This window comes from Hippopotamus amphibius, chromosome 7, assembly GCF_030028045.1.
Source record: "Hippopotamus amphibius kiboko isolate mHipAmp2 chromosome 7, mHipAmp2.hap2, whole genome shotgun sequence".
Taxonomy (NCBI): domain Eukaryota; kingdom Metazoa; phylum Chordata; class Mammalia; order Artiodactyla; family Hippopotamidae; genus Hippopotamus; species Hippopotamus amphibius.
In genome coordinates, this window is record NC_080192.1 from 97,645,021 (window position 1) to 97,669,996 (window position 24,976).

The 24,976-nt window shown below is 34.5% G+C and overlaps 1 protein-coding gene across 10 annotated transcripts in view; it reads left to right on the forward strand.

The window, feature by feature from the left end:
- USP34 (ubiquitin specific peptidase 34) overlaps positions 1-24,976 on the forward strand; it is a 236,077-nt gene that overhangs the window by 179,124 nt on the left and 31,977 nt on the right. For all 10 annotated transcript variants that reach the window (XR_009054694.1, XM_057741862.1, XM_057741863.1 and 7 more), the window contains 19 exons: positions 494-559; positions 2,203-2,349; positions 2,435-2,491; positions 2,584-2,661; positions 3,038-3,132; positions 6,154-6,326; positions 9,284-9,437; positions 10,427-10,505; positions 11,746-11,799; positions 11,912-12,007; positions 15,980-16,044; positions 16,138-16,213; positions 16,305-16,352; positions 16,443-16,508; positions 18,923-19,003; positions 20,747-20,832; positions 21,216-21,384; positions 21,489-21,563; positions 22,702-22,853. Coding sequence is in view for 9 of the 10 variants with exons in the window: in XM_057741862.1 (XP_057597845.1) it covers positions 494-559; positions 2,203-2,349; positions 2,435-2,491; positions 2,584-2,661; positions 3,038-3,132; positions 6,154-6,326; positions 9,284-9,437; positions 10,427-10,505; positions 11,746-11,799; positions 11,912-12,007; positions 15,980-16,044; positions 16,138-16,213; positions 16,305-16,352; positions 16,443-16,508; positions 18,923-19,003; positions 20,747-20,832; positions 21,216-21,384; positions 21,489-21,563; positions 22,702-22,853 (1,817 nt within the window). In the remaining variant the exon portion in view is untranslated. The remainder of the gene's footprint in view (positions 1-493; positions 560-2,202; positions 2,350-2,434; positions 2,492-2,583; positions 2,662-3,037; positions 3,133-6,153; positions 6,327-9,283; positions 9,438-10,426; positions 10,506-11,745; positions 11,800-11,911; positions 12,008-15,979; positions 16,045-16,137; positions 16,214-16,304; positions 16,353-16,442; positions 16,509-18,922; positions 19,004-20,746; positions 20,833-21,215; positions 21,385-21,488; positions 21,564-22,701; positions 22,854-24,976) is intronic.

Here is a 24,976-nt window from a genome sequence, read left to right on the forward strand (position 1 = left end):
AGCCAGAATCCTGAATCTCAGTTAATGTACTTGAATATTTAGAAGATTTTCAGAGATCTTGGCCAGTATTATCTTGCATTGTTAAGGATCTGCTGTTCTAGAAAAAAATAAAGATATGACTAGAAGAGGTTGAGATGTCATTTGTTAATGTATTTTTTTATGTGTGGATTGATTTGTGGAAAAGATGTTTTCTGTTCTTGCAAAATCACCAACTTGAAAATCAGCATTGAGCCAGAAAGTGCTGATCTGGAGAGCAGTTTTAAGATCTTGTTACTCAGTTTCCCTACATAATAGTAATGGCTGTATTTGTATAATGAAAAAAATACTCCAATTTTTAAAATACTAAAATTGCTAACAAAAAAAGACTGTGTTTTTCCTATATATGGCTGAAAGAATGAAAACAGTGTCAAGCACACTGTAATATTTTCTTTTCTAGAATTTCTAATCTACCATCATCAGTATGTTTTAATGGGAAGTTTTTCTTAATTTACAGTATTCTGAAGATATGAAGCACAAGACCACTCTTCTGGAGCTTCAAAAAATGTTTACATATTTAATGGTATGTTTGAGAATTGGGTATGGGAAACTAATTAGGTACACCCTTTGAGCAAAGGTGAAGACAGTAATTGGAGTTTCTTTGTATTGGCCTGTCCTGACTATATACTCTTATTTTTCAGATTGACTTTGTCAGTTGCTGATGTTCTTTGTCATAGTGAATTTTAACTGTCACATTTCAGTCATCTACATTTTATTAATTTATCCTTTGAAGAATTTCTTGTATCTGATCCATTTTTCATCACAAGGTCACACTCCCTCCCCCTCTTAGTCTTAGGGTTTTCCAACTGACTTTTCTTTGTCCTTTTTAATTTCCACCCCCAAAACTATAAAACTGATTAATCTTAAAAAAGTAGCAATTCTTAAAATATTGCTCCCCTAGTTAAAACTCTTCAGTGTTTCTTTATTATGAAAAGAATAGTATTCAGGTTCAGTCAGGATGGCACATATCCCCCATGATTTTGCACATATCCCCTTCAACCTCCTTTTCAAAAAAAATTTATTTATTTATTGGCTGTATTGGGTCTTTGTTACTGCCAGGGCTTTCTCTAGTTGTGGAGAGTGGGGGCTACTCTTCGATGTGCTGCACTGGCTTCTCATTGTGGTGGCTTCTCTTGTTGCAAAACACGGGCTCTAGGTGCTCGGGCTTCAGCAGTTGTGGCTCGAGGGCTAGACTTGCAGGCTCAGTAGTTGTGCACAGGCTCAGTAGTTGTGCACGGGCTTAGTTGCTCCACGGCTTGTGGGATCTTCCCAGACCAGGAATCAAACCCATGTCCCCTGCATTGGCAGGGAGATTCTTAAGCACTCCACCACCAGAGAAGTCCCTCAACCTCCTTTCTTATCCCTCCCCACATCCAGCTTCACCCTGTAGTAACTGTAAGCCTTTTGAAGCCCATCACCCTTTTGCTTCATCGCTTGTGCAGTTATTTATGCTGCTCCTACTGTCTGTAGCACTCTTCCAATAGCACTCTTCTCCATGAATCAACTTGGTTTTCTTGCGAAAGTCTGTCCTCAAAGAGACCAAAAATTCCACAGATTATCTCTATGTCACTATAATTCTGTTGTACCAGCACTTGTATTGAAAGTTACTTGTCTCACCTATTAGAGTTTTGAGGACAGAGATCTTATCATATTTATTTCCATGTATTTCAGCTCTGAGACTTAATAAAGACTCAGTAGATGACATTTTTAACCAAATAAGAAGATTTGTTATCTATTGATTCTGCTTGTAATCTTTTACAGAGTTAGAACATGCTATTTGAACTGACAAAGTAGTTTTACTACTAAACCAAAGTTCAGTTCATAGGAGAACTTACCCTGCAAAGGCTTTGTATTTTATGCTCCACAATACAGATTTGCATCCTTTGAATCCCAGGTTCCTTCCTAGAAATTCCTAGACTTAAAAAATAAAAATTTCTTAACTTAGGGTGATTTAAGCATCTTCTGGCACCAAGACTATTAAACTTAAAATGCCATGGGAATCAAACAAAAATGAAATAGAAGAGAGCATTTTAATACTTACTTTGTAGATTTACTACCTGTTGTTCATTCAAAAATCTTGATAATTTTTATTTGAGACTTAGGTTTATTTGATTGTTTTATAATCCTCTTCCTTACACCCTCCCCCCCCCCCCCCTTCTTTCACAGGAGAGTGAATGCAAAGCATATAATCCTAGACCCTTTTGTAAAACATACACCATGGATAAACAGCCTCTGAACACTGGGGAGCAGAAAGATATGACAGAGTTTTTTACTGATCTGATTACTAAAATTGAAGAAATGTCTCCAGAACTGGTTAGTACTAGAATACTTCTTTCTTTGAAATTTTTACAGATTTGCTCAATTTTAAATTACTGACTTTTGTTTGTATTTTTTAAAGAAAAATACTGTCAAAAGTTTGTTTGGAGGTGTAATTACAAACAATGTTGTGTCCTTGGTAAGTATTCTGCCTGTTCTTTGCTTTTTGGAAATCTTAATGTATATTTTAGCTTGTGATAATTTACCAATTTTTGGCTATTGATTGACTAGGATTGTGAACACGTTAGTCAGACTGCTGAAGAGTTTTACACTGTGAGGTGCCAAGTGGCTGATATGAAGAACATTTATGTGAGTAATGTTGTATGTATTTAAAATTTTTTTTTCTGCTTTTAAGTATTTGTATATAGCAGACTTATGTTTGTTACCTTGAAAGAAAATTAACTTTCATATTTTCATCTATTTTCTTCTTGGGATGCTACTCAAATAAGAATTAAAGTTAGACCACAGAGATGATCTTTCCCAATCAAAATTTAAATACTTGAGTTTTTAAAAAATTTAGTAAAATTCAGAGCATCTTGTCAATATTTTTACCAAATTTAAGAGTCCATTTTTTTAAAAAAATGTTTTCCTCTGTGCATTCTGCCCAAATTGTAATTAATGCTTCTTGTATTTTTGCATGCTGTAAACAATAATATGAAACTCTTATATGTGGTTTTATACACAGGAGTCTCTTGATGAAGTCACTATCAAAGATACTTTAGAAGGTGACAACATGTATACTTGTTCTCATTGCGGAAAGAAAGTACGAGCTGAAAAAAGGTATGCTTTTTGAGATGTAATTTTTGTCATTTTGATGAACCATCACGTGGAAGTAAAACACAAACTTAGGATAAATTAATGTTAAAGTTTTATGAAAGTTACGTGATTAAGGATATGGTCAGTTGCTTGAAGCTCATCCTTATACAGCAATTTTTCATTGAGTTATTCAAGTAAACTTTCAAGCACTCTTAAATTTTTTCAGATTTTTTTTTTCCTTTTTTATTAATCATATATTTACCAAGGTCTGTATGATTGCTTAGTCCTCTGCCGTGCACTCGGTGGGGCATGGCAGTCTACTCATGAACTGAAGACCTCCTCTGGATCTTTAAAGTGAGACATTTTTTTCTTAAGAGCCAGCCATAAGGTGGTTGGTTTAGGACAGAGTAGTTGGTTGGGTTTCAGTCCTACTGATAAACACTGAAATTAGATTGAAAGAGCATCTTATGTGGTTCATTACTAGGAACAAAGGCAGAGAAATAGTAATAATCTTGTAAGTACGAGAAGTTTGGGATTCCGCCAGCCTGCCTCAAGTAGAGGATTTGTATTTACTAGTAATGGAAAATAAGATTGGTAATGTACAGTGTTATCAAATGATTAACACCTAGATTTGAGAATTATCTGCATAGTTGATTGATTAACCATCAGAACAGCTGCCTGAGAAAGAACATAACTGTTGCAAAGAACTCAGACCTAAGCCAACCTAAAAGTACAGAAGATAAACTGACAGAATCAAAGCCAGGAAAGAAAATGAATCAGGGTAAGATGATAACCCAGAAACTGGGGAGGAGAATTTCAGGAAGCAGGTATTCATTCAGTTGACATAGTCCAGAGAGATGAGGAAAAAATAACAGCTGAGTAAAATCATTGGATTTTTCAAAAAGGCAGTTTAGTGATGTGTTTTTGTCAAGCTGTATCAATAGAAGCAGGGAGTACATGGCATGAAGTATAGAACATTCATTTTAGAAGTTTGGCAATAAGAATCAGAAGGAATATGAAATCTAGAAATAGCTTTGGGATCAGAGGAGTTTTCTACGTCAAATAGATCTGAACATGTTTGAAGGCAGAAAATGGAAAGCCTTCTCTTAAAATTGCTTAATAGAAGATGTTTCCAGGTAAATATGCATTTGAAAAGAATGGTATTCTTTTTCTCAATCTCCAGAAGTCAAGTTGGTTGCAAGAGAGAAAAGTTGTAGATGGGTGTACTCAAAGCATAGTTGTGCAGGCATTTACAAGTAGAAGACAAGTTCATCTGATGAGAATTGGGTTAGGCTAAAAGTTAAGGACTTAGACTGGAGTCAGTCAAAAGTTTGTTACTGTGGAGTAATATAATGAGGGGTCAATAAGAGATCATTGAGGCTTTGTTCTTTGGAGAATCTCTTTTTAGTTGGAATAAATAAACTTATTGAATAAATCTGTCATTCTTGATAATCTTTTACTTATTGAAGCATTACTTTATTTTGGCTAATATGATTCTGCTGGATTTTTGGAAACATTGTCAGATCTCTCCCAGGCAAATTATTATTCAGTCCTTTTGTACTCTTTTATCATGTTTTCAAATGTCTGTAATAACATAGTAAGTGTTCAACAGAAATGGGCCAAGGATCATACTCTGTTCTATCATCCATCTCAGGTTTTCTCAGTTTATTCATTCGTTCCTGAATAATTTTATCTACCACTGTAACATCAATCTCTGCTGACATAGTAATGCTTCTCAAATCATCTTACCTAATTCAGAAGACTGTGCTTTGCTCTCCCAACTGTCTTACCTTGTGTGTCTGGTTAGATTCAGGTCATCTCGTCAGATCTGTCTATGTTAATGCATGGTTTCACTGCCCTCAACAAATTGTTTAGTGATTCTTTGCTCTCAGGATAAAGTTCATACTCTGACATTACACACAAGGCTCTTCATATCTTTATCAGTCCCCCAAATAATCAATAATAATGAGTTTTTAGACTTCTTATTCCATCTGCTTGTGACATCCTTCCCCTACCTTCGTCTCAACTGAAAAAAAGATTTTAAAACCTGAACTAGCAGTAAGTCATACCATAAGATTTAGGTAACCAGTTAACTTGCTGCGGCTACTGCTGGTGCTGCTGCTATTTTTGTTGTGGTTGTAGTATCTGGCAACACTCAGTGCTATTTGCCCGGCAGCATTCTAAAAGTAGTAGGGGGTGGTACTTTAACTTCATTTTACATACCAGGAATTAAGCTCAGAGAAATTAAGTAACTTTTTTAGGGTCATATATCTAGTAAGTGATACAGTTAGGCTTTATAGTTCTGGTGTACAAAAATAAATGCTTATTTAAAATGGATAAGAAAACTGAACCAAAAACCTCCTTGTCTTTGAAATATGATATGATGTGACTCCTTTTTATGCTTCCATAGCACCTTTCGTATCTTCATCATGGCGTATACCACAGTCTACTGTAGTTTTTCGTTTGTTTTTCCTATCTTAGACACAGGAAAGTCCCTTCAGAATGGAAAAAGTCATGTAAGAAGCAGATAGATAAATAGGTTGATTGATTGATAGATTTAATAAGAGCATGATTTAGAGTACTATTTATCATTTACTCTGAATTGAATATTGAAAGAAGTGTAGTGCAAGTGTAATTGATAATAGCTAAAGTACTTTTTTTTTTTTTTGCGTTGGGTATTCGTTGCTACTCATGGGCTTTCTCTAGTTGTGGCAGCAGGGGCTACTCTTTGTTGTGGTGCATGGGCTTCTCATTGCAGTGGCTTCTCTTCTTGTGGAGCATGGGCTTTAGGCACGCGGGCTTTAGTAGTTGCGGCATGTGGGCTCAGTAGTTGTGGCTCGCGGGCTCTAGAGCACAGGCTCAGTGATTGTGGCCCATGGGCTTAGTTGCTCCATGGCATGTGGGGTTTTCCTGGAACAGGGATCAAACCCGTGTCCCCTGCATTGGCAGGCAGATTCTTAACCACGACACCATCACGGAAGTCCCAATAATAGCCAGAGTACTTTTGAAAGATAATTTTTAACGAATTTTGTTTTTGTCTTTCAGAGCATGTTTTAAGAAATTGCCTCGGATTCTGAGTTTCAATACAATGAGGTATACATTTAATATGGTCACAATGATGAAAGAGAAAGTGAACACGCACTTTTCCTTCCCATTACGTTTGGATATGACACCCTATACAGAAGATTTTCTTATGGGAAAGAGTGACAGGAAAGAAGGTAATGGGGAATCTCTTTCTTTTGCCTATGTTTATTGTAAGTCTCCATGACAAGATAGTCATAAAGTTGTAATCACCTACACATTTAACAAAATTAAATTGAATCTTAGAAAGGAGGATATTTTTGAAGACAATATGGCATATTTAGTCAGTTGGCCAATAAACATTTTGTATCTACTAGCACTGTGTTCTAGGCACCTTTCTAGGTGTTGGGGACACAATAGTGAATGAGATGAACATGGTTTCTGCCCTGGAAGAACTTAAGTCTATTGGGCATGCCATATAGTAAACAAGGAGTTACAAACGTGAAGTATTGTCAAATAGTGAATATATCACAGATTGAGGGGAATCAGGGAGGGCTTTCAGGAGAAGGTGACTTGTAAAAAATAAAATTAGCATTTATTTGTTTACTTATTTATTTATTTATGGCTGCGTTGGGTCTTCTTTGCTGCACATTGGCTTTCTCTGGTTGTGGCAATCAGGGGCTACTCCTCGTTGTGCACAGGCTTCTCATTGCGGTGCTTTCTCTTGTTGACCAGCACGGGCTCTAGGCGCGTGTGGGCTTCAGCAGTTGCGGCACGTGGGCTTAGTTGCTCCGTGGCATGTGGGATCCTCCCAGACCAGGGATCTAACCCGTGTCCCCTGCATTGGCAGGCAGAGTCTTAACCACTGTGCTACCAGGGAAGTCCCAGAAGGTGTCATTTAAGCAGAGCCTGAGTAAGAGCTGGATTGAGAGGAGTGGAGGAAACTCCTGTGGGGGCAGGGGCTGTTTAGAGGGTTGATGAGATAGGCAAAAGGGTGGAGGCCAGATCAGTTTTTTTGTAGGCCATGTTAATAATTTTGATCTTTATTTGAATGTGAAACCATTGGAAAATTTTAAGCAGGGAACTGAGATAACCAGATAGGATCTGGAAAAGGTTATTCTGACTAACAATAGAAATGGATTAGAGGATGATAAAAGGAGTGTGGGAAGGCTGTTATGGTAAACCACAAAAATACTAGCAGAGATGAGGAAGCATATCAGTAGGACTGGGGAGAAGTATATGGCGACAGAGTTAATAGAACTTGATGATTGAATGAATAAATGAATCCAACAAAGTTATTGGATTCTATCCACTATTTAACTTGATATTACAGTAACAGGAATATAGCGACAACAAAGAACAAGATCTCTGCCCCTTTGAAGCTTACAGTTTAGCCAGTCTACTACTAGAGGAAGGAGGAGAAGTCAAGAAAGTTTTCTGGCTTGATCAGTTAGGTGAATAGTGGGATAAATATTTCAGGATCTCAAGGAAGAGGGAATGTGGTCAGAAGTATTGAATGCTAAAGGAAGGGAACAGTTCCGTTAAGACTGTGAGAGGAAATCATTTAACGTTGAAGATCTTTGGTTAGTAGAGCAATTTAATTTGGGTGTTGCAGTAGGAAGGCAGATTGCAGTGAGTTTAAAATGGGACTTAGCTCAGAAGTAGTTACCTTCAAATTGCTATTACTTCCATAAGACCAGTGATTTTCAAACATCTGTGTATATGCCCCAAGGACCATGATGAATAATGGAAATAGGTGAGAGGAGAGAAGAAAGCAGAACAGGGTCCAGCTCTTACCTTTTCCATTCTTTTTTAGCCAAGAGAAGTTCTGTTTTATATGAGAGTCCTGGCGATGTTTTGCTTGTATATAAAGTTAATGCTGATTTAAATTTTTAAGATTTGAAGAGCCTCCATATTATAAGATTTAGGAAAGAGAATCATATTTTTAATCTTTATACTATATTGCCTGGCACTTCATGAACATTTAATGAATGTTTTACTTTCACTACATGGAAGACGAGAGGTATAAATAACGAGTGTGGGCTATTCTTTCAAGAGAAGAATGTATCTTTCTTTGAAGAGAGAGGATGGTGACTGTAGTTGTGAGAGGATACAGGGTTAAGGGAGGGAACTTTAAAGTTGTAATTTGAGTATGTTTAGAAGTTGTAGGAAATGAGGCAGAAGAGATAAGGTAGAAAATATAGACAAAGTTAAGAAGTTGGCATTGTATATATACATCCTACCTTTTAGAACGTTTTCAAACCATTTGTAAAATTATAGCAAGACTGCGTAGTAACTGTGCTTCACTGTATTTTTTCATGATGCCTCCATATGTGAAAATAGCAAAAATTTATGCCAAGATAAAGGAATTTACTAGGCCACAAGTGATACATTGAGTCAGATCCTAGTACATCCAATCTCCTCATCGACTGCTTTGTTACAGTCAGCCATTTCCTCCCCTTCACCTAATTGTCACTTCACTTTTTCAGGTTAGACTATGCACTCAGGTTAACCAAATCTGCTCTCACTTATTTGTTTCTGATTATGCCTATCCTTTCTATGTGATGATGAAAATACAGATTGTAAATCATACATCTTCTGGAGTTTTTCCTTAGTATCTCTTATAATAATCTTTCAAATTGAAATCTCTGTGGGTGGGAAGTATATCCTTTGTTTATTTTGTTTGTCTACATAAAGCTCCTAATACATAGTTTTTTCTATTAACTGATAAAACAGTTGGAGTACACTGCTCCATTTTCCTTAACATGAGACTAACAGGCATAAATGTGTTAAAAACCTTTCAGATCTTGTGTTTGCCTGCTCCTAGTAAAGATAATACAGACTGTTTCTTTCAGGTTTATGTATTTCAAAAGGAATAGCCAGATTAAGCAAAAAGAACATGTTTTACATTTACATATTACATTGAGATTGTCCATAGTTACACACTAACACATGGTTGTTTTGCCAGTGATTTGTATAAATGTTTCTTAAAATTATAGGCTGTGAATGGTAAATGACTAGCAGAGTTGTTTTGTACCTATTTGAATAAAATATCTGTGCCTGTTTCTGTGCATATAGTATATAAAGTAATTCTAAGATGTCACTCTGTGCAGCTTTCAAGATTATTGGCATTATTTTATGTAAATTGTTTCAGGTTTTAAGGAGGTCAGTGATCATGCAAAAGACACAGAGAGCTATGAGTATGACTTGATAGGAGTGACTGTTCACACAGGAACAGCAGATGGTGGACACTATTACAGCTTCATTAGAGATATAGTCAATCCACATGCTTATAAAAACAATAAATGGTGAGTTTAAAATATTTTATTCTGAGAATTTTTTTAAAAATCTTTTAAAGTATAAGCTTATGATAGTTTTTTTCTTAAGATATGTTTTCGGATTTTAGTTTTCTAAAAGCTTTATACAGTTGGGAAAGGGGGCACATAAAATGTTTAAGTGAAAGCAGCTTTTCAGAAGACAGTATGAATATCTTGTTCTTAAACCTTTTAGATCTCCAGACTCTTGAGAATTTGATAAATGCTCGCCTAAGAAAAATGAACACACTCAAAGTTTTGCACACAACTTTAGATTCATAGACAATATTGCATCTTCCAAATCTTACCTACCTGTGTTCACTTATTCAAGAACTGTCTACTGAATGCCTTCTATAGGGTGGCCACAAAATCCTATGTATTCCTGTTAGAAATTACCTGCATACTCCATTTTCTTCACCTTACCTTTCCCTTCTGACACAAATTCTTTTTATCATCTTTTATCAAATTAATGGCTGGAAGTCATTCAATCAGTGCTTAATAGCTGGTTTTTCGTCCTCAGATGTTGTTGAGTAAAATCTCATGTATAGAGACTGTCCCTGTGCTAGGCATCGTTCTAAATGTTGGCGATATTGCTTTGAACAAAGTGTACGTTGGTAAATTGATCTGCACTTAGCATAATAGTTTTGTTCAACTGTTTCTCACTCTTTAAGCTGTCATGTCCATTGTATCTTTTACTTTTTTGTCCATTTGAATATAAATTTTGAAATGGCATCTTTAACTTTGTAAGTTTTCCAAGCTCTTAATGTTTTCTGTCCAGAGCTTTACATGTTATATTTATGCAAACTTTTTATTCCTTGCTTTTATGAGCTCTTTCGTTGCTCCTGGGTTATAAATAGATCTATCAGATTATAAGTTTGCTTAATATTTGTAATGTATTAGAATTTAATCTAAATATTTTAAAAATAGGCACAGTAAAGACATAGTACATATATACCTCATCAATACTGTATGCTCTGCTTTAGGTATCTTTTTAATGATGCTGAGGTGAAACCTTTTGATTCTGCTCAACTTGCCTCTGAATGTTTTGGTGGAGAGATGACAGTAAGTTTTATTCAAAAATTATAAATGGTTCATGGCTTTACAAGTGCTTTGCAGTAAAATCCAACAGCAGAGTCATTTAACTTTCTTTTAATTCCTATAGTTAAATCTAAAATTTATTTGTTATTTGTTCAGTATGTTTGGAGCATATATCAGACACTGGAAAATGTATTTTCTTTAAAAAATATTTTTTAAATGACCATTTCTTCAACTGATTAAAAGAAGGTCTGATTAAGAAGGTTAAGACTTACAATTGAAAAAGAATAGTATAGGAATTGAATTACATTTCCACAAGACATTATGATTGAATAAATTGTTTGCTTAAATATTTTGGGATTAGAACAGAAAGAAATTACTCTTTATTGACTTACTGTGAGAAATCTTTGACAAGTAAGTTGGCTTAAGCTGAACTTTAAAGATTGTTCCTTTAGTGCTTTCCATAACAGCGGCAGCAACCTGGTTGTTCCTAGTAATAGAATAGAAGAAGATTATCTGTTAATGTAATTAGTTAAAAATATAAGAAAAGATAATTAGATTGGAGTAATGTTATAATAATTTCACTTCTTCATATGCAATTTACCCTAGTACCAGTTTTCTGAAAATTTTAAGAATACCCTGTTGATTCTCACATATTGCCAAGTATTAAAAACTAATTTCTCTTTCACAGATAAGCCCAAATAAAGTTCTATTTACCTTTAATAGCCGTGTTTATTGTGAAATAACTGGTCACATTCTGGATTTTAATGAAAGGGCTTTTTTTTTTATTGCTCTTTGATGCTCTTATGTACTATTCTGAATAGAAAAGGAAAAGTAGACAAATTCCTAACACTTGGAAAATGAGTAGAAGAAGGAAGTAAATAATGAGTTACCATTGAAGCCATAACTAAACGTATTGCATCTCTAGATGTTGTTCCTAGAATATTTCCTCAAAAAAAAAGATTAAAAAAAACAAGTAAACTTTGCAAAACTCTTTGTTTAAAAGGTAGTTGTTCAGATTGCAAGTCCATTTTATTAAGCTTTATATGTTTGATGATAAAGTACCTTAAAAATGTTTTGAATCTTTTTAAGTACATACTCCTAGCCAAAAACTTCTGTCAAAGATTTTTATGAATATAATTCTGTTTGAGAACTATTTACAAAGTTACTATAAAGTATAAAATAGCTGTTTATAAAATATTTTATATATAAATATGGCTGAGTATATCCGTTTCTTAAAGAAGGAAAACTTATTTTTTTTAAACAGACGAAGACCTATGATTCTGTTACAGATAAATTTATGGATTTCTCCTTTGAAAAGGTAACCATTTCTTTCATGTATAATTTTACATTGTTTTCTGACTTCCATGTTACCAACTTTTGTAGTTATACTATGTCAAAATGAAAATATACTTTTTTTTTTCCTCTTAAAGACACACAGTGCTTATATGCTGTTTTACAAACGCATGGAACCAGAGGAAGAAAATGGCAAAGAGTACAAATTTGATGTTTCATCTGAATTACTAGAGGTATAAGTTAATTTAACTTCAGCAACAATTTAAAAGCATGTTAAGTATTTATGCAAGTGTACTATAATATAAAAGCAGACTATAATATCCTTAGTATCTGTGATCCAAGGTAGACCTTAACACTATTAACGAATAGTCTTCGTAATAGTGACATACAATAGATGAATATAAAATGAATGAGATTAAAGGGAGTGGAAAACAATTATTAGTAACATTGAAGAAAAATAAGAAAGGTAAAAATGGTTGATGGAATCAGTGCAAGCTCACAGTGAACTTGTATGGTTTGTGGTATTCTTGGATTGGGTGATAGGATTGGGAGTGTTCCTTTTCTTATGCTTCATATTATACACGTGTGCAGTGTATTTTAAATGTATTTAAAATATGTATTACATATATTTTAAAATGTTTCTCATTTGTAGTAATGAGGCTCTCTTCATTTCATAATGTAGCAAGTGATAATGTTAGGGATTTATAAGAAGTATTCACATTCAATGTGTATTCTATCATTGTACAGAAAGTAAGTCTCCAGAAAGGTATACCTGATAAAAGCATGCTCTTCCATCTGGACAACTAAACTTTTACTACCTGATTGATTGGTTGATATTTGCACTGTTGTGGTCAAGGCTTAAAACTGAGTTGATTTTGTTCCCCAAATACTCTTGCCCACCTATAATTTACTGATAAAGAGCCAAGAATATTATCTTCTTCCAAACCAGCAGAATTAGATGCTTCACTAGATGTCATGCTATATTAAACTCACCTGTTTATACAAAAATTTATTTCAACTGCTATTGGGGTAATAGCAAAATTAAATAGATTATAATCATCATTATGTGCAAGACTTTGTGTCCCTGGAGTATTCAGACAAATGTAGACCATGTTCTAGATGAGGACCCAACAGTATTTAAAGATAGCCAGACCACTTGTGAAGTAAAATGAAGTATTAAATAAAACCTTAATGATGTACAGTTGGCATGTGAACAACACAGGCTTGAACTGCGAGGGTCCACTTACACACATTTTTTTTTCAATAAATACAAGATCTGTAAGTAAGTATGAATTTCTTTTTCATGCTTTGTTTTCATTTCTGATGACTAGTCTTAGTAATGCATATAATATCTACAGTGTTTTGTATTATATAAGACTGTTGATGCAGGTATTGACACACAGTTCATCTTGTAAACAGACAACAATAAGAATACAGTATATAACACATATATAAAATATGTGTCAATTGGCTGCTTATGTTATCGGTAAGCCTTTCAGTCAACACAACAGTAGGCTATCAGTAGTTAAGTTTTGGAGAGTCAAAAGTTATATACAGATTTTTGACTGCAGGATTTTGGTAACAACTGTATATTACTCATTTACATAAATGGTTCTCAAACTTCCTGTTCTCAGGACTTCTTTATGTTCTTAATATTGAGAACCTTAGATTTTTTTTAAGTATTCATTTTAATGTGGTTATATGTATCAGTATTTACCATATTAAAAATTAAAACAAATTTCTAAACAAAAATGGCAGAAATAGAGCCACAGATGGAGAGAACAAATGTACAGACACCAAGGGATGGAAGCAGGGGGTGGGGATGAATTGGGAGATTGGAATTGATGTATATACACTAATGTGTATAAAATAGATAGCTGGTAAGCACTTGCTGTATAGCACAGGGAACTCCACTTCTCTGTACGGTAGAAACTAACACAACATTGTAAAACAACTATATCCCAATTTAAAAAACAGAACAAACAATAAAAACCTATGACATGCTAGTGTAAATAATATTTTATGAAAATATATTATCTTCAGAACAAAACAATTCAGTGAGAAAAGTAGCTGTTTTACATTTTTTTGCAAGTCTCTGTAATATCTGATTTAATGAAAGACAGCTGGAGTCTCATAACAGCTTCTGCATTTGATCTTTTGTGATCTCATTCATCATTGAGCCTCTGGAAAGCTCCATTCTATGCTCAGGAGAGAATGAGAGGTTTTTTTGTTTGTTTTTTAAAGGCAGATAGCATTTTAGTATTACTAAGAAAATTGTTTGGACCTTACGGACATCCTATAAAGGCCACAGGGACTACCCCCCTCCCCCAATAGCTCTCTAAACCATTCTTTGAGGACAACTAAATTATACAATGTGACAAAAGAGAATTCCAGACCTTTACTATAACAAGAAAAACAAACTGAACTGCATTAGAATATTCTTGATTGCAGACCCAAACCAAACATTTTTTCCTACCGTTGTTTCAGCTTATTAATTTAAAATGTTTGCCTGCTTATACATTTTACTAAAAAATTAAATTAAAAAGTAGTACTGTTACTTGACATTAATATAGATTTTAGGTATAAACTAGAATCTGGTCCTTTAGATTTCTTCAGTTAAAATATAACTGGTAGCAGACTTTCCCAGAAGGGAAAATAGAAAATATTAGAACCATAAAATAAGTAAACATTATACATTGTTGTGACTGTTATAACTAAGACAAGTAGAATGCTCAGAAGTGGTAGGTAGTTGATCGGGATTGCTAGGGAAGGTGATCAGGAAATGCTTCAGGTTAACCTTAAACTGAGACTTGAAAGTTAGTAAGGAGTTAATCACGTGGAGAGTTCTCCAGGCAAAGAGAACATTATGTACACATCCCCTGAAGAAAGATGGAGGTTATTGGCACCTTTTAGAAGCTGAAAGATAACCTCTGTGGCAGTGATGCTTAATAAGTGCAAGAAAGAATGGCCCAAGGTGAAGTTGGACAGATATATGTAAAATACCTAGGAATGTTCTCATCAGTGTAGTGCAATAATCTCATACTTAGACATACCCAGTTAGCTACACATACATTGTATTGATACAATGTAAAAAGGACCATCAAAAAACAAGATGAATATTTCTGTAGAACAGAAGTGGAGTAGAATTAAAAGCATTGAGTCTGGTGGAAACCACAGGTGTCTACCAGGCTTTAGGTCCAAAGCAGGTAATACAGTATTGGCCAAGAGTTAAGCTCTTGTGCGGTAAAGGGGGACAGAAATTATGACTCAGGATCTAGAGCTGAGCTTGTGGCTAGAAGCAGGAAGCTTGGAATGGGGCTCTATAGCTGTGAAAAGGCACTGAATTGGAATAGGTGAGTGCTGTCAAACTCTCCTTGGGATTATACAGAAAGCTGCATGTCTAGAAATGTTAGAGAAGCAAGAACTCAGAATCAGGCTAGATTGGGTCTGTGATTTTTCAGATATCAACCTAGAGCAGGAGCCTTAATGTGTGGTTATAAGACCTGGTCCTGGACTAGAGTAGTGGGCTGGGAAGGCAAGTAGAGGTGGTTTTAAATCTTCAGTTAGTAATATCAATAATCAGAACATAAGTTTATTCCAGATAAAAATAATTTTATGGAACTGACTGACAATGACTTAAAGCATGTTCAGGGTATTGAGAGAGAGGAAGGACACAAAAACTAAAGTCAGCAAAGCAATTCTATAGGATGAATGTCAGAAATAATCATTTTTCATGATTTTTATAAACAAAGAAATTACCTCTCACTTAGGTCTGTGCACCTGAATAAAATTTATTTTGCCAGTTTTTAAACATAAACCTTTCTGTCATAACCTGTTCTTACCAAAATGTCAACCTATCATAGTTTTCATATATGGTATCATCGTTAATATAGTTTTTATTCATTGTATATTTGCTCTTCAGACAGATGGCATTTCAGAGTTCTTACTTTCAAAATTTTGACAAATTTTTTTCAAAAGTGGTCACTTGAGGTAACCAGATAAGTAATGATAAATTGGATCAGGTTTAGCGACTACTTCTGTATTCCACTTACTTGGAAAAAAATCAACATGAATTTTAAGTGCATGTATTTTCATTGTTTTTTGTTTCTTCTAGAGCAAGTCTTATTTTGTCTAATAAAAATATTGGTAAAATGTTACGAAGCAAATGCTTTCTGATGTCTAATGTTAACATGTTTTTTCTTCAGTGGATTTGGCATGATAACATGCAGTTTCTTCAAGACAAAAACATTTTTGAACATACATATTTTGGGTAAGTTTGTTAGATTTAATAAGATTTTTTGTTACACATTTTAAAAAAAATCTTATTTTGTAAGAATTTTAACCTATTATTTTCAAATTCTAGGTTTATGTGGCAGTTGTGTAGCTGTATTCCCAGTACATTACCAGATCCTAAAGCTGTGTCCTTAATGACTGCAAAGGTAATAAATGTATAGCCTTAGATAATTTCTTCAAAATTGATAACTTTAAAATAATTAAATCTTTTTTGCTTAACTTGATCTTTTCTTGCAGTTAAGCACTTCCTTTGTCCTAGAGACATTTATTCATTCAAAAGAAAAGGTATGTGTTTTATTTTGTAAACTTTTGTGCCATTTATGTCATTTATCAGATATCTCTTAATACCTTCAGTGACTTCTTTTTCTTTTTTAGCCCACAATGCTTCAGTGGATTGAACTGTTGACCAAACAATTTAATAATAGTCAAGCAGCTTGTGAGGTGAGGTGAATAATTCAACAAACAATACATAGCTTAAGATTCACTTTTTTTTGTTTTTCCTTTTTTAAAAAATTTTTCAGCTGTGTTGGGTCTTCATTGCTGCGCATGGGCTTTCTCTAGTTGCGGAGAGTGGGGGCTACTCTTTGTTGTGGAACCCACTCTCCGCAGTGGCTTCTCTTGTTGCGGAACACGGCTCTAGGCTTGAGGGCTTCAGTAGTTGCAGCACTCGGGCCCAGTAGTTGTGGCTCTTGGGCTCTAGAGCACAGGCTCAGTGGTTGTGGCCCATGGGCTTAGTTACTCTGCAGCATGTGGGATCTTCCCAAACCAGGGATCGAACCTGTGTCCCCCTGCATTGGCAGGTGGTTTCTTAACCACTACGCCACCAGGGAAATCCCTTAAGATTCACTTTCTTGTTTTGTTTTCTTTTATTCTTAACTTAGATGCTACAACAAAATTGTTTTATCTATTATAAATCATAGGGAGCCCAGTGCAAGTTGTTCCTAGAATTACTTGATAGACAAGAGAAATTTATACTTATGTATCAAATCATTACATTGATTAAATAATCGATTTTTAAGTTAGTTAAAAATCCTTGGGTCCCCTTCCCCCCATGTATTGGAAAGAAAAAGTATAGAAAATTCAGAACTGTACCAGATTTTTTTTTTTTTTTTTTGCTGTACACAGGCTTTCTTTTTAGTTGCAGTGAGTGGGGGCTGTTCTTCGTTGTGGTGCGTGGGCTCCTCATTGCCGTGGCTTCTCACGGGCCCTAGGCACGTGAGCTTCAGTAGTTGCAGCACATGGGCTCAATAGTTGTGGCTCACGGGCTCTAAAGCACAGGCTCAATAGCTGTGGCGCACAGGCTTAGTTGCTCCCAGGCATGTGGGATCTTCCTGGAGCAGGGATCAAACCCATGTCCCCTACATTGGCAGGCAGATTCTTAACCACTGTGCCACCTAGGAAGCCCTGTACCAGATTTTTTTTTAACTACTTATGCGTGTTATCAGAAAATACAAAAAAAAAGCATAGTTCTCTTCCCCCTCTGAGAAAAAATGCATCCCAGTAGATCAGTTTATGTCCTATTTTATCTTTTCCCATATTTGATTATAAGAGAAACACATCCCTAACGATAATATGCACACAGGTAATAATCACTTAGCCATATTGCCATCTTACTGTCGTTTATCATTTTTGGTGATCTCCCAGAGTGGTGTGTACCTTTCTAGGATTGCAAGTCTTATAAATTCCCAGAAGTGAGAGACAGCAGCATAGTGTACTTTGGATGAAATTAGTTGAAGATTTTTTTCATGTATGGAAGGTTTTTAGAAAGATTTTTAAGTTTTTTTTCAGTTGGTTTGTTTGAATTAGTATTCAAACAAGATCTCCATTTTGCTTTTGTCTTGTAAATCTCTTTTCATCTATAGTACAGTTGACCCTTGGACAACACAAGTTTGAACTGAGTCCACTCATACACAGATTCTTTTCAATAAATAATGTAGAGTATTGTACAGTCTGTGGTTGGTTAAATCTGAGGATGTGGAGGAACCTCAGATACAGGGGGTCAACTATGGGACTTGAGTATCTGCAGATTTTTGTATATGCTGGTGCTCCATACCAAGGAGCAACTGTAGTTACCTTCTTTTTTTTCCCCCTCCGTACCACTTTGTCATTTGTCCTGCAGGATTTTCTGCATGCTGGCTTTGATCTATTGCATCCTTTGGGTATTATTTAACATATTCCTCTATTCCCCTCCCTCTTCATGATTTTTAAGAAACTGTAGATGCAGAAGCTTAATTAGGTCATAGATTTGTTTTGTTTTTGTTGTTTATTTTTTTAATAAAGTTGCGACTTCAGTTTCTTCACTAAAGATTTGCCTCTGGAACTCTCTCAAGGAATTAAAATTCTCTACAGTTGTCAGTAATTATGTGTATGCATAAATAGACAGTACAATTCAATAGTGGAATTAAATATGTGATTAAGAGATACCTTGAAATTAATGAGAAATTGTAGCTAAGTGTAAAGAAGAGTGTTTTTTGTTATCAAGAGAACATAAATTGGTTTTAAACAGAAAGTGAATCATACTCAGATTGTATATTATTAATAGGAATAAAAGATTCTATAGTGTGACATTTATGAAGTCTGAGAGGAAAACAGTATTCCACTTTATTAAGAACTACAGGTTTTCATCATGTAGGTTGTACACTATAATGTAAGTGGCATCCATGGAATTCTGTGTTGAGATGACCTTGATTATGACTTTAGGCATTTTAGATTTTAGACTTTCTACCAATTGAAGACTCTGTTTTGGTAAGAACCTAAAATAATTCAAATGTGAAGTAGAATTAAAATCCTTACATGATATTTATCCTATTAGACAAGTATTGATTGAACGTTAAAATCATACTATTTTCTTACAGTGGTTTTTGGACCGCATGGCTGATGATGATTGGTGGCCAATGCAGATACTAATTAAGTGCCCTAATCAAATTGTGAGACAGGTAAGAAAAAATTTATTTGAAAAAGAAGTGGCTTTCAAGTTAATTGTTCTGAAATTGCCTGCGAATATATTTTAACCCAGCATTGAAAGTAGTTTGAAAAGATCGACCTCTTATTACAGAAGTCATTTTGCTGTTATTTTCACCAGCCTCTTTTGGCAAATTAGCTACCATTCCAATCAGGTGATTCACACTGAGTTCCAGTCAATCATTCACATTTCCTGATTTTAGGAAGATAACTGTAAGTTAGCGTATTTTCTCAGATCCTTCTCTGATATCTTGAGTTGTACTGATCCTTTTTCAGATCCTTAGATAGTCTAACCGTGGTAGGGTACTGTAATGGCCTTGAAAGTTAAATGAATAGTGTATAACTTATTTCTGTGAGAGATTCTGAACTGTCACATGAATCAGTTTGTTTTTTTAAATCATTGGAAAAATTAACAAGGAATAAAAAAATACATACATTTATCCACAAAACCAAAAATTTAATCTGAAATATGCTACTTTCAGTTATTATTGAGATATAATTCTTAGTATCATAAAATTTAGCAAAACTTTTCAAATTGTAAAATTTAGTGGTTTTTAGTATATTCCCAAATTTGTAACCATCATTTGTCTAATTTTAAAACACCTCCAAAAGAAATCCCATACCTATGAGCAATCACTTCCATTTTATCCTGTCCCTTCCCTTCAACCCCTGTTCACCATTAATCTACTTTCTGTCTCTGTGGATTTGCCTGTTCTACCATTTCATTTGAATAAAATCACACAGTATGTGGTCTTTTGTGACTGACTTTTTTGATTTAACAGTGTTTTCACGGTTTATCCATGTTGTAGCTTGTATCCGTACTTTATTTCTTCTTATTGCCAAATAATATTCCGTATACCAAATTTTGTGTCTCCATTCAGAAGTTGGTGAACATTTGTGATATTTCCACTTCTTTGCTGTTTTGAATAACACTGCTGTGAACATTTGTGTATAGATATTTGTGTGAACATGTGTTTTCAGTTCTTCTGGATATGTACATAGGAGTGAATTGCTAGGTTGTGTGGTCACTCTATGTTTAACACTTTTAGGAGCTACCAAACTTTTTTTCATGATGTCTACATCAGTTTACATTCCCACCAGCAATCTGTGAAGGTTCAGTTTTGCTACATCTTCTTCATTTGTTATTGTTTTCTTGATTTTAGCCATCCTAATGGGTGTGAAGTAGTATCTCATTGTGGTTTTGGTTTGCATTTCCTTAATAATTAATGATATCAAACATCTTTCATGTGCTTATTGGCCATTTGTATATCTTACTTAGAGAATCCTCAGACATATTTAATCCATATTTTTTGGATAAACTTAAATCACAGTTCCTTCTCCTAGTCATTGAAATTCTGATAAGCAGCTGTCCTGCCCCACTCCAGTCTTCTGAAAGAGATGGATACCAAGTTTTCTTTCCTCTCTATCTCTGCTGGTAAAGGAGGTTTCTTGAAGCTTTGTATTTGGTAATCTCTATTGCTGAAACCTATAGTTTGTTTTGCTTTTTCCCTTATAAAACTGAATACTGTTTTTCAAGCCAACTCTCTCTACCTTTTATCTTCACTCTGTAGTTGAGACTCTAGGAAAGCTTTAGAATGTCAAAAGGTAATCTGTTGGCAAAATATAAATGGGCAACAGAATTTTTAATCATGTTCATCTTTCAGTGTCTTTGTTACCTGATGTGAGTTGACTCTTAGGGTAAATCTTCTCATTTACAGATGTTTCAGCGTTTGTGTATCCATGTGATACAGAGACTTAGGCCTGTGCATGCTCATCTCTATCTACAGCCAGGAATGGAAGATGGGTAAGAAGTATACCTTTTAAACTGAACATTTTATTTTTAAGCTTTTTGGTGATCTGCCTACAAAGTGTTTTTAAATATCCACAGTGAAATATTTAGGTTCTCCTATTTAAAAATAATCTGTAATAATATAAATCAAAGAGGAAAACTTTTATTTTATTTTTATTAAATTGCATTTTCAAAATCCTCTACAAGTAACCTTGACTTAGTCTTTTTGATTTCAGCAAGATACAATAACTGGAATCCAACTATTTGTATTATTGTAATTCATATTCATTATTAAAAGATGAAAGAGATAAAGTCAGGTTTTTGAAATATTTCTCCTCCCAAAGTATCTATCCCCAGACTTCGTACTTTCTCTAAGATATATAAAATTGTGTTTTCAGGTCTGATGATATGGATGCTTCAGTAGAAGATATAGGTGGTCGTTCATGTGTCACTCGATTTGTGAGAACTCTGTTATTAATTATGGAACATGGTGTAAAGCCTCACAGTAAACATCTTACAGAATATTTTGCCTTCCTTTATGAATTTGCCAAAATGGGTGAAGAAGAGGTGAGGCTATATCTTGTTTATTTCCGGTATTATGTACTTATTTTCGGTATTTAAAACTTAATCATTTTTATTTTATATTTTGAAATCAATATTTTTATTTTTAGAGCCAGTTTTTGCTTTCACTGCAAGCCATATCTACAATGGTACATTTTTACATGGGAACCAAAGGGCCTGAAAATGTAAGTACAATTCTGCTCTCATATCAGGCATTTTTCAAGGCCGTGTTTTCAAGTTTGCATCAACGGAAAGATGCTAGATTTCTTTTAAGTCCCTTCTAGCCCTGATATTAAATGATTTTAAGGGTCTAAGTTTGGTTGATATTTTTAATGGATATTTCAAGAGAAGAAACAATCAAGTGATAAATTTCACTGGTATGGCCCTGGATCAAAGCAAATAAATTTAGGCAAAATGGCCATCACCTACTTTAGGGTGAACATTTTTGTTTGCCATATTTTTAAAGCCCTTTGCTATAGTAAGTTTGTCAGAGTCTTCTAAAACTTCAAGTAGCTGGTCTAATCATAGTATTAAAAGTATTACATCAATTTTGTATTGTCTGTAATGACCATATTGGATTGAGTGCTCTATTTGTTCTATCTTGTTTAATCCTTGTTGCAGCCCTGAGAAGTAAGTACTTTTGTTATCTCCATTTTACAGATGGGGAACTTGAGGCATAAAGAAGTTAACTTGTTTTATATCACAGTGAGTTAGGCTTTGATCCTTGGTTAGACTCCCGAATGAAACTATTAGCCATCATGCTGTAATGGTTCTCCAAATATGTACCATTATTATCTGATTCCAGCCTAGATGGCTGCTTGTTTGGACTGCTTTTCTTTTGCTTTGTTAGATCATAAAATCTTTTCAGTGTTGCATTTCAAACCCCAAATGAATATCTCTTTGAAATACCTACTATTTGGATTATCTGAAAACTGCAAACATGCATTCCTTAACTTTTGTAACTGACATTTTTATTAAATATGAAATACTGTTTTATCATGCTCATATAAATTTGGATCCTGATTTATCTTCCAAAGAGCTTGCCTATAAGAAAAAAAAAATTATTTTTAAAGAATTTATCTCTTTAGGTAAGGTAAATACACAGTATTGGGAATTATTCTTCTTTACAGCTCTGCCTATTGAATCTAAAATTGTCCTGAATGTGGTTTAGACTTAAAGTTAGAGGCCTTTGAGTGGTTATTTTTCATGGTACATGCTCTTGCCGTCTGCCCTGCATTGTTACGTAAGACAATCAAGCTATTTCCTCTCAACATAATGTTAAAAACTAATATCATATTAAAAATGAATTGTGTTGTGTTCTAGCCTCAAGTTGAAGTGTTGTCAGAGGAAGAAGGGGAAGAAGAGGAGGAGGAAGAAGATATACTCTCCCTGGCAGAAGAAAAATACAGGCCAGCTGCCCTTGAAAAAATGATAGCTTTAGTTGCTCTTTTGGTTGAACAGTCTCGCTCAGAAAGGTGAAATGTTTCAACATTCAAAATGCTTAAAGCATGTTTGATTTTATTCTTTTTACATAATTGTTTTACCATTATTAACTCAGTAGCTTTTGTTACCTAATTCCTTTTAAATAATAACAACACTATCCATCAACTCTTGTAGCATCCGTATTTCAATCCTTTGTACCAAACTCTTACTTTGCCTCTGAGTCATGTTAGAAATATACATTGAAGAAATATACAGTAAAATATATAGCAAAATTATATGTGCATTCATCCTTTACCCTAGCAATCCTGCTTCTGGGATTCTCTTCCCAAAATACAGAAAGATGTATGTGCAGTGCTGTTTACTGAAGCAGTGTTTATAAAAAGCAAAAGACTGAAAATGTCCACAAAGATGGGACTAGCTGAAGAAACCAAGCATCCACTCAATAGAGTACTCTACAGCAGGATAAAAACAGGAAGTATGGAATGTATGTGTACTACCATGGAGAGATCTTTAGGATAGATATTACTAAGGTGAAAGAAAAACAAGGTGGACGAGAGTATATATAGTATGGTGCTTTTTTTTCCCTTTTTTCTTTGGCGTGCAATGTGGCTTGCGAATTCACTGAGTCCTAACCACTGGATGACCAGGGAATTCCCTATAGTATGCTACCCTTTAAGAAAGGGAAGGCTGTGAGAGACAAAGTGAGTGAGAGAGAGAAGGGGGGTGGGTAGTGAGGGAGAGAGAGAGAGAGAGAGAGTGTGTGTGTTTGTGTGTGCACGCACTTGCGCGCTACCAAACCTCATTATTCATGGATCTCCAATTTGCGAATTCACCTACTTAATTAAAATTTATTTGTAATCCCCAAATCAGTACTTGTGAAGCTTTTATAGTAAATTGTGGATTACAGTATGTGCAGAGTGGCAAAAAGTTGGAGTTGACCTGACACACACTTTCCCAGCCGGGGTCAAGCATGGTGATACTCTGCCTTTGTGTTTTGAAGCTCATATTGTAAACAAATGGGGTTTTATTTTTGTTTTGGGGGTTTTTTTGTGTGTGGTGTTTTTTTTGCAATATATGCCACATTTTTCACATTTATGCTTTTTGCTGGTGATTTGTCTGTTTAAAAGTGGTCCCAAGGATAGTGCCAAGTGCTATCTAAAGTGTTCCTAAGCTCAAGAAGGTCATAATATGCCTTAGGGAGAAAATACACATTAGATAAGCTTCATTCAGGTTTGAGTTACAGTGCTGTTTGCTGTGTACTCAGTGATTATAAGTCAACATTAAATCAGGTATCTTTCAGAAACACACATAAAACAAGGTAACATATCGATCTGTTGATGAAAATGTTATGACCAGAGATTCACAGGAACCTGTGTGTTTTCCCTATTAGCAATGATTCAGTATTCACTAATTCAGTGTTTGCAGCTCTATAGAGAACATAAATATTACAGATAACAAGAATTGACTATTTTTCTAATTGAAGACTAAATTTTTAAAAATAAATTAAAAAAAAGTTTCTGATGGGGGGGGAGGAGAAAACAGGCTGAAGGAGACAGGAATGAAAGTTTGACTTCTTTCAATATAGTACATTGGTTTTTTTTTTAGGTTTATCTTTGGCATCATGTAAATGTTTTCTATAATTATGAATAAATTAATAAAATGCAGTCTCTAAAAATCAAAAGCATACTGAAATAAATGAGCCTGACTGTATATTGAGTTGGTGACATAGTCACTGTAGAGGAATTAATTAAAGTGACTTTAGAACACATTGATTTAACTGTAATTTTTAGTGGGATGTACCTGAAGAACAAAGAGAATTATAAAATTATCCTAAAGTGTTTTACTAATTATATTGTTAGTGTGATTAGAATTATTATTCTGAAACTATATTATAGGATAAAGCAAATAGATAATTGTTAATGTCATTAGAAACTTAAGATTTTCAGAAAAAAAAAGAGAAATACAAATATGTATTGTAGGGTGTTTACAACAACTTCTTTAAATACGAATTTGGGAATATCAGTAAAGTTCATGATATATTTTTGTCTTAAACAAAAAATGTATTATGTATCTCCATTTTCTGAAAAGACCTAGAAATCCTGTCCAACCCCAAATCAGTGAGTGCCCCTGGCATCTAGATATCATTTCCCACTGA